Here is a 12,796-nt window from a genome sequence, read left to right as displayed (position 1 = left end):
TACTCTCATTTTCATACTATTTTGGTGCATACCCTTGAGGAAAACTCCTCTTACCATGTAGCCACTTGACGATTAGTTATAAGTTAAATTCGTGATTTATCTCATTTCATATAACTCAATGACTGATTATGAGTAGACCCGAACCTGGTTTGGAACCACCGATTTGATGATTTTTTTGGAGGCGACCCTTAACTTTAATCATCCAAAATAGTTATGATTCATGATTCAAAATTGCTGGTTCACGATTCGCCACAATTGGTCACGATTCATGCACGGTTTGCCACGATTAAAAATTATTATAATTTAAAAAAAAAATATAAATTCATAAAAAAACTTACACTTATTTAAGTTAATTACATATCCCTTTAGGTGATAGAGAAATCAAAACTCATGTAGTTCTCTTACCTTTTTGCCCTTTTACCTTATGAAGTAACATTGTTACTTACTTTTATTTCTCATTCATGTAATATTTGCTCCTTGAATATCAAATTCTTGGATTTCATCATCTAAAAGTTACAATCCTTAAATTCTTTTTTTTTTTTTTTGGCTCTACTTCAGTCGTTAAGTAATGCTCAGTCGTCCAACAAGTTAAGAGATAAAATTAATCGTCGTTCGTCCAATATATTATTATCGACACTAAACATCTATTCCACGGTAACTATGGACACTAGATAAATTAAAATTTCTTTGATAATCATGAATAGGATTGGACCTTAACACAGTCTCAAGGTGCATTTGTCTCAAAGTCCATTATCTTAGGGGGCCATAAAAAAATGATCTATTATATATACATATATTTTAGCTTGAGCTATTGTGTTAAGTGGTTAAGAAAAGAAAATATACAGCCCTTCTATGTGTTTAAGTGGCCTATATATGCAATATTTTGTCAATATAATTAATAAATTAAAATCTGAAATTCTTTTCAGCCCTAAACTTCAAGTCTTCAATTAAATGTTTCAACTTTCAACCATCTTGTCTCTCGGTCTTTAAACATTGCAAATTTACAATCAGTGAATATGATTATGATTTGCACGTTGTGGATGATCGTCGGACTCAAATAGTGAAGGACAGAACTCAAAAGGTCAGAATGAGTGCTTAAAATTGTTAGCTTCAAGTCATAAATTTGGTAAACTGGAAGTCTAGAATTATATCTAGAAGGTATGGCCGAAATCCTTTTGATTTCTTATTCAAAAACACTATTTTGCTTTTTGTGATGCACGAGCTGTAGTTAATTTGATTTTTATTTTGTGTTGAAATTTTCTTATAGTTAATGTAATTTCTTAGAAATATTTGGACAACTTAAAAATGTAAGAGTTTTAATATTTTGATCATTCTTATACATTTTTTAGGTAAAATATATAATTAATAGTTCTTAATCCCAAACATCTATCTAGCTATCAGAAAAGAAAGATAAAGTAAAAGGAGGAAGCACTAATTCAAAATTAAACTTGAGATATTGATAAATATCTTTCTAGTAAGAAGAGAATGATGGTAGAAGAAATAATTGATAATCCAATGAATATGGAACAAGAGAATGAAACAACATTAATGTTGAAGTACTTGATCAATCTTTGGATATAGAATTGATTCAAACTCTCAATCTCAATGTAAATGAATCAAATGACGAAGATGATGTGGATGTGGTTAATAATCAATCTGAAAATCAAGAGACTTTATTTCCACTTAATGTTGATAATTCGGGAAATTGGGATAAGATTGATTAAAATATTTGAGATTTTTTAGTTGAAAGAGGTCCAAGTGGAGTTGATGGTATTTTGTTTCCTAAGGACAATAATGGTAAGTATTTTGATGCATCACATTACAAGAGATTACTACCTAATGGTGAAAAAATGATAGAAAGTGGTTTGTGTATTCAATTTCTTCAAACAAAATATTTTTGTTTATGTTGCATTTTGTTCCAAACTCAAAGTACCACGTACAAAATTGGTCAATTGGCTAATGAAGGGTACAAAGATTGGCATAACTTGAGTCGGTTTGAAAAATCATGCAACAAGTAAGGAACACATTAATTATATGATTAATTGGATTCAATTGGAGAAAAGGTTGAAAAAAATAAGACAATCGATGATGGCATGTAGGTAGAAATCAACAAGGAGAAGGAACACTGGAGACAACTATTAAAGAGGATAATTGCTCTTGTGCATAGATTGACAAAAAATAATTTGGCGTTTCGAGGAGATTATGAGAAAATTTTTGCTAAAAATAATGGTAACTTTTAGCAAATGATCGAAATAATAGCTGAGCTTGATCCAATAATGAAAGAACACATTCGTCGAATGCAATCGAGTGAAACCCATTAAACATATCTTTATTCTAAAATCCAAAATGAGTTGATACAGATGCTAGCACATGAAGTGAAAAAATCAATCATTGTAAAAGATAAAAAGGCCAAATTTTATGCATTTATATTAGATTGTACTCCAGATGCAAGTCATGAGGAACAAATATCCCTTATAATACGTTGTGTGGATAGCTCTGCAATAATAGAAGAATATTGGGTTGAATTTTAGAAGGTAGATGATACATCAGGACATGGACTTTTTACTGAGTTAAAAACTGTGTTGAAAAATCTTAGACTTAATATTGATGATATAAGAGGCCGAGGATATGACAATAGATCAAATATGAAAGGAAAGTATAATAGAGTCAAAGAAGATTATTAGATATTAACCCCAGAGCTTTCTATACTCGTTGTGAATGTCACCACCTAAATTTGACATTATGTGATATTGCGAATTGTTGTCCTCAAGCTATGTCAGTTTTTGAGGTAATACAACGGATATATAAATTGTTATCATCTTCTACCAAACGATGGAAAATTTTCAAAGATCACGTGGAAGGATTAACATTTAAGTCATTGTCACAAACCAATTGGGGAAGCCACATTGAAAGTGTGAGACCGGTAAAAGAATAAATTTCAAAAATAATAGATGCTTTACTTGATTTAACATACATGGGTGATGATCCAACAGCAAAGAGTGAGGCTGAGCCTTTAGCAACACGTGATATTGAAAATTTTGAATTCTTGGTTGTTTGGTAATTTGGTACAAGTCGTTGCATTAAGTAAACATTATGAGCAAGGTTCTCTAAGTTGAAGATGTAGATATTGATGTTGTTATTAAACATATAAAGGGTCTTATGTTGAATTTTGAAGAATATAGAGAACATGGATTTGAAAAGGCTATTAATGAAGCTAAACAAATGACAAATAAATTGGGAATTGATGCTTCATTCAAGGAAAAATGTATTATTAGAAGAAAACAATAATTTAATGAAATTGTTACAGATGAGGTAACACAATCAGCGGGAGAATCTTTTAGAGTTAACTACTTTTTCTTTTTGATTGATCAAGGGTATTCGTCTCTACAAAGTCGGTTTAAATAATTTAAAAAATATGAAGAAACTTTTGGATTTTTATTCAATTTGGAGAAATTAAAATGTGTTGATGATGATAATTTGTTAAGATCTTGTGAAAATCTTGAACAATGTTTAAAGCATAACGACAATTCTAATATTGATGGACATGAGTTATTCATGGAGTTAACTCTCTTGAAGCATTCTTTACTAACAAAAACAAAAAAGAGCAATAGACATGTTGAATCATCTAAAAAATGTGGATGCCTGTTATCCGAATCCTTATGTTGCTTAAAAATTTTTGTTGACTATACTAGTTATAGTTGCAACTATCAAAAGAAGTTTTTCGAAGTTGAAATTGATAAAAAATTATCTTCGATCAATTGTATCACAAGAAAGATGGAACGAATTTACCATGCTATCAATCGAAAAAAAAATTATGGAATATCTTGATTACTAGTGGTTAATTGATATTTTTTATCAAAAATGACAAGATGTGTTATATTTAAGTGACTATTAGTAATATCTATAATTGTTTAACTAAATTACATATATTGTATATACAATTTCAAATTAGTATTTTGCTTTGTATTTTGTAGATCTTAATGAAGAAGACTTTTGATTAAGAAAAATTGATCGCACAATGTGAGGGGCCCAATTTTGGAACTTTGACTCAAGCCTATGAAAACTCAAGTACAACCTTGTATAGGTTATATCTCTCAATATATTTTGTTACTTAGGGGGTGCTTGGTTGGATGGAATGAGAGTGAGGAATGGGAAAGAGATTAAAAGTGGGTATTTGGTCTTGGAGATTGGTGGTGGGTCCCATAGATTCTTTACACTAAACATCAGAATGAGCCATTATCTAACAAAAGGAGGGAAATGAGAAAAAAATACTATTCGGATTCAAATCATATTTCACCAATTTTCCACTTCTATCAATCTTATTCACATTTTCATTCCCTTTCGCGAACCAAGCGCCTCCTTGCTGTCTATCAATAGCAGTCTTATTTATAGATTAATCATTTATTGATTTTTAATTAATTTCCATTCATTTTTAGATCCTGTCGGGAATCTGAGAAGACGGAGCTACCGGTGTGATGTGGCTGGAATGTTGACCGCATCTCCATGACCCGGATGATGAGTTGTCTTCTGTGTTGACCAAGTCATCAGAAGTCCTCTGGTTAATGGTACCTGTAGCCAGTGACCGGGTTGCCCCGATCCTCTGACCCCGGGGGGCATCCTCGGATGGATCGATGAGCTGATCGCGATATTGATCGAGTCGTCGTGACCCGAAAAGGTAGATGAATGTGAATCAACTGGGGAGTCAGATCTAGGGCGACAACACGGAACCTCGTGCAGCATGGGTCCAAAAGACAGCATGTAGGTTGAAAAATAACAACGGCACCTAGGTCGGACTACCACAGCGGCTCGCAGGGCAGAACACGACATGCAAGCCGGATAAAACCAACACCCCACAATCATAATAGCGGTATGAAGAGGGAAACACAATGGCTCGATGGCCAGCACACAACAATGATCAAATCTGCACTGCAAACGGTGAAGACGACAACTGTAAAGCCACCGAAGTCACCTGTAGACAATGGAGAGAAAGGGATGGCTGGCAGAGGCGGTCAGTGCTTGTAGCGAGACAAAGGCATGGCCGTGGAAGAGATGTGGCGCTCGCGTGCGTCGTCGCCAATGTCCTCGTATGTCGGCGGTGTGAGCGAAGGGCAGTGTCAGCCACGATAGAAGCTAGAGGCTGCCTGCGACCCTGATCGAAGAGGAGAAAGGGGAGCAGAGGCGCTTGGCCTCTGGACGCGATGGTGTCTGGCTCAGGACAAAGGCAGCGAGAGGGGCTCAGATCTAGCCAACGTCGGAGACGACAAAAGGGGGCGTCGGTGCTGGAGATGGTGAAGGGGGTGTCGGTGTCAGCGGCGAACCATGCGGAGGCAGCAGCTCAAAACTATTAGTACAGCGGGGCCGACAAGAGGGGAGGGATGAATTGCCTGTAAAATAAAATATACCCTTTTCGTTCTTTCAACTCTTAAAATAGCAACAGTAAAATAAATTCAAATACCAGAAAAGAAAAAAAGAAGACTCAACAATTTGACTTGGTTACAACCTAGATGGTTGTTAATCCAAGGTGGTTGAACAATGCACTAAGAATCTCATTCTCTAAAGGCGGAGAAGTCTTTTACACACTTAAAGAGCTCAAGAGTTGTTAAGAAATTGAATACAGAGTTGAATGATTATTCCTATCTCCAGGGGCCTTTATATAGCTCTTGAAAATCCTATCTCGAGTCTTGAGGGTGCCTCCAAAGGGATAACGGGATAAAACTTTATCCGCATGCCAACGGTCACAAAGACTAGGTTGAGGGCGCCTCCGACGCCATGGAGGGCGCCCTCAACGCCATGGAGGGCGCCCTCAATGTGGAGGGTGCCCTTAACGCCATGACGACACCCTCAACACCATGAGGGCGCCCTTAATGATGCAGGGTATAAATAGCTCCAACTTTTCTTTTTCTCCTTTTCAACTTCCGAAGTCCTAATTGCTTGGGTGATTGCAGCCAACCGAAATAGGGTTCACCCGAACCCAATTTCCGACCTTCTCCTCGAGTAGGTTTCTGTCCCGGTTTCTCGTCCCTCGAATGTCACGCACGTTCTTCTCGTCCACCGGTGTACTCTTCCACAGCTCTTTCGTCCTTCGGACGCACCGAGTCCGTCGGCTCCTTTATCGTGCTGTCCTTCTCGCTAGTTGCGTCTTCCGCTCGACTTCCTGCGCTCCTAAACTCCTGCACACTTAGACATAGGGATCAAAACCAAACAGGATCTAACCTAACTTGGTTGATTATATCAAAACAATCATGGGGACCAACAAAAACCTCACCCCTTGTGCTAGCCAGCGGCGGAAACAAAAGCACGAAGCTGTTGGAACCCCAAGGTTGTTTTGGTGTGATCAACAAGTTAAGTTAGGTCCTGCGTTGTTTCTAACCTTGTGTCTAAGTGTGCAGGAGCTTAGGAACACAGGTAGTCGAGCGGAAGACGCAGCTAGCGAGAAGGACGGCAGTCCGAGGGACGAGGTGCTGCGGAAGAGTACACCGGCGGACGAGAAGGAAGAAGCCGGAGCGGAAGATTGCTTGGGGAGCAAGAGACGCAGTTAGCGAGAAGGTCGACGACCGAGGGACGAAGACTGCGGATGAGTACGCTGGTGGACGAGAAGGAAACACACGACAATTCCGAGGGACGAGAAGTCGGAGGGAAGCCCGCTTGAGAAGACCGGAAGTTGGGTTCGGGTGAGCCCTTTTCCGGATGGTAGAGATCACCCAAGTAAGCGGATCCGGAGCGGAAGACCCGGACCGAGGTGGGACTAAAACGGAGCAGAGGTCCAGGACGCAAAAGTCAACCAGAGTTGACTTTTTGCTCCGGGGCACCCGGAGCAGCCCGGGGCGCCCGGAACAGTCCGGAGCGCCCGGAACGTGAAGTTTGACCAGAACGCGTCTTTCGCGTTCTGGACGTTGGGGGATAAAGTTTTATCCCCCCAGAGCGCCCGGAACCCTTCCAGGCGCCCCGACCAAGACTATAAATATAGCCTTGGTCCATAAGCTGTTAATTAACTGAGAACTCAAGCATTCTTTCTACACTTGTACGTTTTTCTGTTTTAAGCTTCTATTGTGCGCTTCATTGCTGTAAAAGGCTTCTCCGCCTGAAGGAGATACTAGTGCTACGCTTTCTTGGATTAACAACCTTCCCGGTTGTAACCAAGTAAATCTCGGTGTGCCTTTTACTTTTATGCTTTTATTTATTTCTCTTATTTTACAAGTGTTAGTTTAAGAGTTCGAGAAGGGTATTTGCGTTTTGATTTTTGCAGAGCTATTCAACCCCCCTTCTAGCCGACCCAACGGTCCTACAGAAGCCCTCCTCCCGTCCTTGGTGAACAGTGTCATCACTTAAAACCCAAACCCTATTGATATCAAATGATCAAAATGTCTTTCCTTCTCATCTCAGCACCGTATCATATACTTTCAAATCGAACTAAACTAAAATTAAAATATTTTTTATTTACAAATTTAAAGTGAGGTAAGTTAATTTAATTTTGCAAATCATATCAATTTGTATGGCGTGATTAAGAAGGAATAAATCCCCGGTCATCCGAGTTGGTATGTGGTGGGATGCTTGCCACATGAGGTCGCGGGGTCGAAACTCAGGGTAGTCAGGGCGTAAATCTCCGGTCCCTGTGCAACTCACCCTACCTGCCACATGCTAGCTCAGGATGCATTTCGCCTTTTGCCACGTGATTAAGAAGGAATAAGAAAGTACGTCTCCACCGAATCAGTTGCTTCTTTTGCCATTTTTCTTCATTCGAAAGTCACACACTCACAACTTAAAGAATCCAGTGCAACAACCCAGTAACGTGACCACCTGATTAGGGACCACCACTACACCACTATATCTCGAACTAACTTTGAGAATGCATTTTCAAATTTTTATTCAACCCACCCACTTTTTCCAAGGTTAATCTAAACTACAATGCCAACGAAAGAAAACTTTACTTTGGCATTGCACAGGCGGTAAGATAATAGCCATATCCATATAGGGCAAAGGTCGATTTGCTTACATTAACACCTTAGTTAATTTATTTTTAGGTCAACACAAATGACATAAATCATGAATGACTACTAATCATTAGTATAAGTGACCAAAATATAAAAAAAGATATAAACAGATGTACCAAGTTTCTACCATATAAACATATGAAAGAATTTTTAATATATTTATACCCGATCTAAATTTGTAAATTAAATTGAGAATTTATTTTTAAATTTTATTATATTCATTTAAGAATTTATTTTCTTAATTTACACTATTGAATTTAAATATGAAAGTACATATATTAAGGAGATTTTTAAAAGTATATTGATTTTAGTTTGAAGTGATTCGAAATTTTTTAAATTCATCGACCAATTTTATATTTAGTTTTATCTGAATTAGGACATCCACAACGGCGTTAACGCTTGAGGCATTAACGCCGACGTGGACACATTTTTTGGTACTGTAGCATTAACGTGTTCAAATTTTTGAACACGTTAATGCTACATATTCAAATAAAGAAAATAAAAAAATAAGCATTAACACATTTGCACGTTAAAAACATTGCGGATGCTCTTAAATGATAAACTTACACCATTCAAAAATTTAAAAGTTTATATTTTTTTGAATGAAGACATGAAGTGAGTCATGTGAACCTATTAATTATGTAAGTTAGTGAGTATCATTATCCTAGACCTTTTATAATGAGCTTATTATTTTTCAAATCAAGGGATTCATAAAAATCCATTGATGATATTAATTAGTGAGTATTATTATCCTAAACTTTATGATAAATCTGTTATAAATTCTATCTAATGTTTATCAGTTTAAAAATTAACGGTTCTCAATTTATGATATTAAATTCAAATAGAAAGGCATAAATACATTAAGAAGGTAGTACATTGAGCTTGTTCGTCAACACCGAAGAAAAATGACCGATAGATTTAAAGAGAAAGAGGAGTTTTTAAAAATTATGCAATGCAATTTTGATATTTTAAAACTTGAGTAGTAATAATTGGCAATAAAAAAAATGAAATGCCTCTCTAAGACGGTCCCACCATGTAAATCATGAGGAATTTCACTCAATAATAACAACACATATAAGGAATGATTAAGGCAATCAATAAGATATTCCACATCCGATGAAAATTAATTTTAGACTTATTAATAACAACACCCTGACCTAACCAAAACCTTTAGTTATTGTAAATTGCCCAACTATTTATTTTTTAGAAATATTAGTTAATCAGCTATTAATTAGGTGAGAATGCAGATTCGTGGTTTGAAGTAGTTGCACGATACGACTATATGAGTTATTAGGGACAACTTCATTTTAATCACATACTTTAACTTATTCTTAAAAACATACCTTGTCTTACAATTTTATTAAGTACTGTCGGCGTATAGGGATAAAAATGATAAAGAGTTTTTGTAAAATAGTTAAGAAACAGGGAGTACAATGAAATTTTGTCGAGTTGTTATATAATTAGTTCGAAGACGCCAAGTTAGAGCAAAGACAAAGTCAGCTACCTGCTTCCGGCGACTGCTACTGCTCCATGGCCTTCACCGTCACGAAGACTTCCGAGGGCTACGTCCGGCCGGCGGAGCCGACGCCTCCGGGATCGCTGACGCTCGACTGGATCGGACGATACCCGACCCACCGCGGTCTCGTCGACTCCCTCCACATCTACAAGCACGGCCAGAACCCCGCCGAGGTCATCCGCGAGTCGCTGGCCCGGGCCCTGGTCCCGTACTACCCGATCGCCGGCCGGATCGTGCAGCCGGAAGGCTGCGAGCCCCGGATCGAGTGCACCGGGGAGGGCGTCTGGTTCGTGGCCGCCTCCGCCAACTGCAGCCTCGCCGACGTCAACTATCTGGAGCGCCCCATGATGCTCGAGCAGAACGACATCCTACCCTACACCGAACTCGAGACCAGTCCTGCCAATACCTTGATGATGATTCAGGTAAGTAATTTTACTGTATTTAGAAATGGAAAAAAAAACAAAGAGCCAAGGCAATTTAGGACTGCACAAACCCGCGGCTTCATTCTTGCTAGATCAAGCGGAATAGAAATTGAATAACCTGAAATCTTTGTTTGATTCACTTGAATGCTCCAGATCTGTTACTAGTTTGCTTCTCGAATCGATCTGTTGCTAGATAGATTCAAACCCCTGGATCTTTAGTTCTAGATCTGGAAGCAAGAAGGACTTCGATGGGGTCAAAGTTCATAACTCATCCTAAATTTCAATCTAAGTTATATTGTTTATCCTTAATGATAATCTGCTGAAACAGTGGTTATCCACCGCTGGAACATTGAAACTGCAGCAGTAAGGTTTTTGAAGAAATGACAAGAACAGTGGAACCCAGCTGGTTTGATGACTAACTTGTTCTTTTCTTCCTCAACGAACCATCTAAGTTCAACCTTGTAGTCTTAATTGAGAGATTATCCAAATCATCCGACTTCTCTAATATATCATCAAGATTTACTCGTAAATACATCCTGTTTTGGAATTTTGTTCTTAGAAAAGAGAAAAAAATAACGTTAGCTCTAAATCAACTTAGTTTCTGCATTCAAATTCAGACATTCTCTTTGCCAGAACAAGAGCTAGAGTATTTCCGACTAACATAGCAGACTCAAGTAGTTGAAACTCATGTCTTGTTCTTGTCTCCAATTTATGCTTATCTTCTTCAACAAGAATCCACATTGATGCTAGAAAAGAAATCAGACCATGCTTACATTAATTTATTTATGTCTCAATCATGGAGATTACCATTTGTGTAACTAGCTCTCTTAGCTTTAAGCATGACTTCTGCGTCATCATAGAGAATGATAGGATGAATTGGATGTTGCAATGCTGCGGTTATCTGCTCCCAAGTAACTTTGGTGCTTGCATTAAAACAACAGGTTACCGAGTTCACATGTGGTGGGTTCCTCATTGGTCTAAGGTTCAACCACGCATCCGCTGATGGCTTAGGATCGGCACAAGTCATTTCCGCCATTGGTGACTTTGCACGAGGCCTTCCAGAGCCGACCATCAAGCCGGTTTGGAACCGGGACAGTTATCCCAATCCAAAGATCAAACCTGCTCCACTCCCCGACTTGCCCAAGTTGGCCCTGGAGTACTCTGCTGTCGACTTCCCCACGCACTACATCAACCAACTGAAGAAACAGTACATGGAGCACAGCAATGGCAAATGGTGTTCAACCTTCGACATCATAATTGCCAAGGTCTGGCAATGCCGCACCAGGGCTATTTATTCAGACCCTGATGTCAATATCCGTATGTGTTTCTTCGCGAGCTCTCGCCATATTCTGAAGATCGAAAAGGGCTACTATGGCAACTCAATCTTCCCTGTGAAAGTATCGACAACGAGTGGGAAGGTTAACAACTTGTCAGTCGTTGAGATTGTGGACTTGATCAAGGAGGCCAAGGACCAGATGGCAGTCGACGTCTTGAAGTGGGCTAATGACGAGTTCGAGGTTGATCCCTTTGGCATGACATTCAACTACGAAACAATATACGTTTCCGATTGGACTAAGCTCGGGTTCTCAGAAGTGGACTACGGATGGGGGGCTCCGATGTATTGCGGACCATTCACCAACAACGACTACATTGCTTCCTGCATTCTCTTGAAGGCACCAGCGCCATTCGAGGGTGCCCGGCTGATAGCCAGATGTGTCTCCAAGGAGCACATTGATGCATTCAATGAGCGAGTTAACCGATTCGACTAAAGAAGTTTCGATAGTGAAAAGAGTTGCAAACTTGTATGAGTGCCATGAGACACTCAAACTTTTATTCATGTTCCTTGGTTGTGTAATGAATTATTCTGTCACTTCTTTATTTTTTGACATATTATTGGTGACTGTTTTATTTCCTTGCATTAACTCAGTTTTAAGCATGATTTCTTATTTTGAAGTTTAGTGACGATCAATAATTTATACTAACCAAATTTGTTCACTTGGCTTTTCTTTTGACTTCTGTTTGTATCTAAAGGCAAACTGTGTATATGATTATTATTTTTTAGTTATCCAGATTAATTCTTAAGGTAGACCGTCTTCCCTGATTCACCTACCAGGGTAATCAAGAGCTAGGCATATGCATACCATTGCACCATATACTTTGGGGCATATTAGTTATCTTCTTAACTAACATGTTAATACATATTAGTTACTACAAATTTTACTATTAATTTGTAAACTTATCGCTTTAAAATCTATCAAATTAATATATAACAATAATAATAACAACGTCTTATCCCTAAACATTGTGGATCTTGTCCCCAATAGGGGTGGCAATTCGGTTCGGGTTCGGATTGACGGGTTCAGGTTGGTAAGTTGGCGGATTAGCAAATGACAACCTGAACCCGACCTGATTATTAATTCGGGTCAAACTATTCAACCTGAACCTGATCTGTTTATTTGCACTTGCCCTGAACACGATCCGTTTGACCCGTTTAATCCGTTTGACTCGAACATGACCTGAATTCATTAAAAAAAATTTGTATATTAAATTAAAAATTAAAAATAACATTTATCTACACAAATTGAAAATCCATATCATAAATAATAAATCATAGCAACATTGCAATCAATAGCATATCTTTATGTTTAGGGTTTTACTTTTTAACCTTTTTAAATTTATAATTATTTATAAATAGATTCGCGGGTTGTAATTGGGTCATTTCAGGTTGACCCAAACCCGACCTGTTTATTAATTGGGTCGATTGGGTCGACCCGAACCCGAAACTATCCAACCTTAACCTGATTTTTTCGTGTTTGGTTCGGGTCATGTTTTTATGTCGGGTCAAAAATTACCACCCCTAATCCCCA

At 38.2% G+C, this 12,796-nt stretch overlaps 1 protein-coding gene across 1 annotated transcript; it reads left to right on the top strand.

Annotated features, from left to right (window-relative positions):
- The first annotated feature begins 9,460 nt into the window (after nucleotides 1–9,460).
- LOC122046827 (acyl transferase 9-like) lies at nucleotides 9,461–11,851 on the top strand. Its single transcript, XM_042607724.1, has 2 exons — nucleotides 9,461–9,929; nucleotides 10,871–11,851. Exons 1-2 carry the CDS (start codon nucleotides 9,522–9,524, stop codon nucleotides 11,696–11,698), a joined length of 1,236 nt encoding a protein of 411 aa, XP_042463658.1. The 5' UTR covers nucleotides 9,461–9,521; the 3' UTR covers nucleotides 11,699–11,851.
- The last annotated feature ends 945 nt before the right edge of the window (nucleotides 11,852–12,796 follow it).

The sequence above is a fragment of the Zingiber officinale genome, chromosome 2B, assembly GCF_018446385.1.
Source record: "Zingiber officinale cultivar Zhangliang chromosome 2B, Zo_v1.1, whole genome shotgun sequence".
Classification (NCBI taxonomy): Eukaryota; Viridiplantae; Streptophyta; class Magnoliopsida; order Zingiberales; family Zingiberaceae; genus Zingiber; species Zingiber officinale.
The sequence above is the reverse complement of the archived record's forward strand: the minus strand, read 5'-3'. Positions and strand labels throughout refer to the sequence as shown.

What these genes read in the sequence shown, in the direction of transcription:
- LOC122046827 (XM_042607724.1), top strand. Translation starts at nt 9,522, where the DNA reads ATGGCCTTCACCGTCACGAAGACTTCCGAGGGCTACGTCCGGCCGGCG. An exon ending in ATACCTTGATGATGATTCAG is followed by an intron (nt 9,930 to 10,870) that starts GTAAGTAATTTT and finishes TTAAAACAACAG; the next exon opens with GTTACCGAGTTCACATGTGG.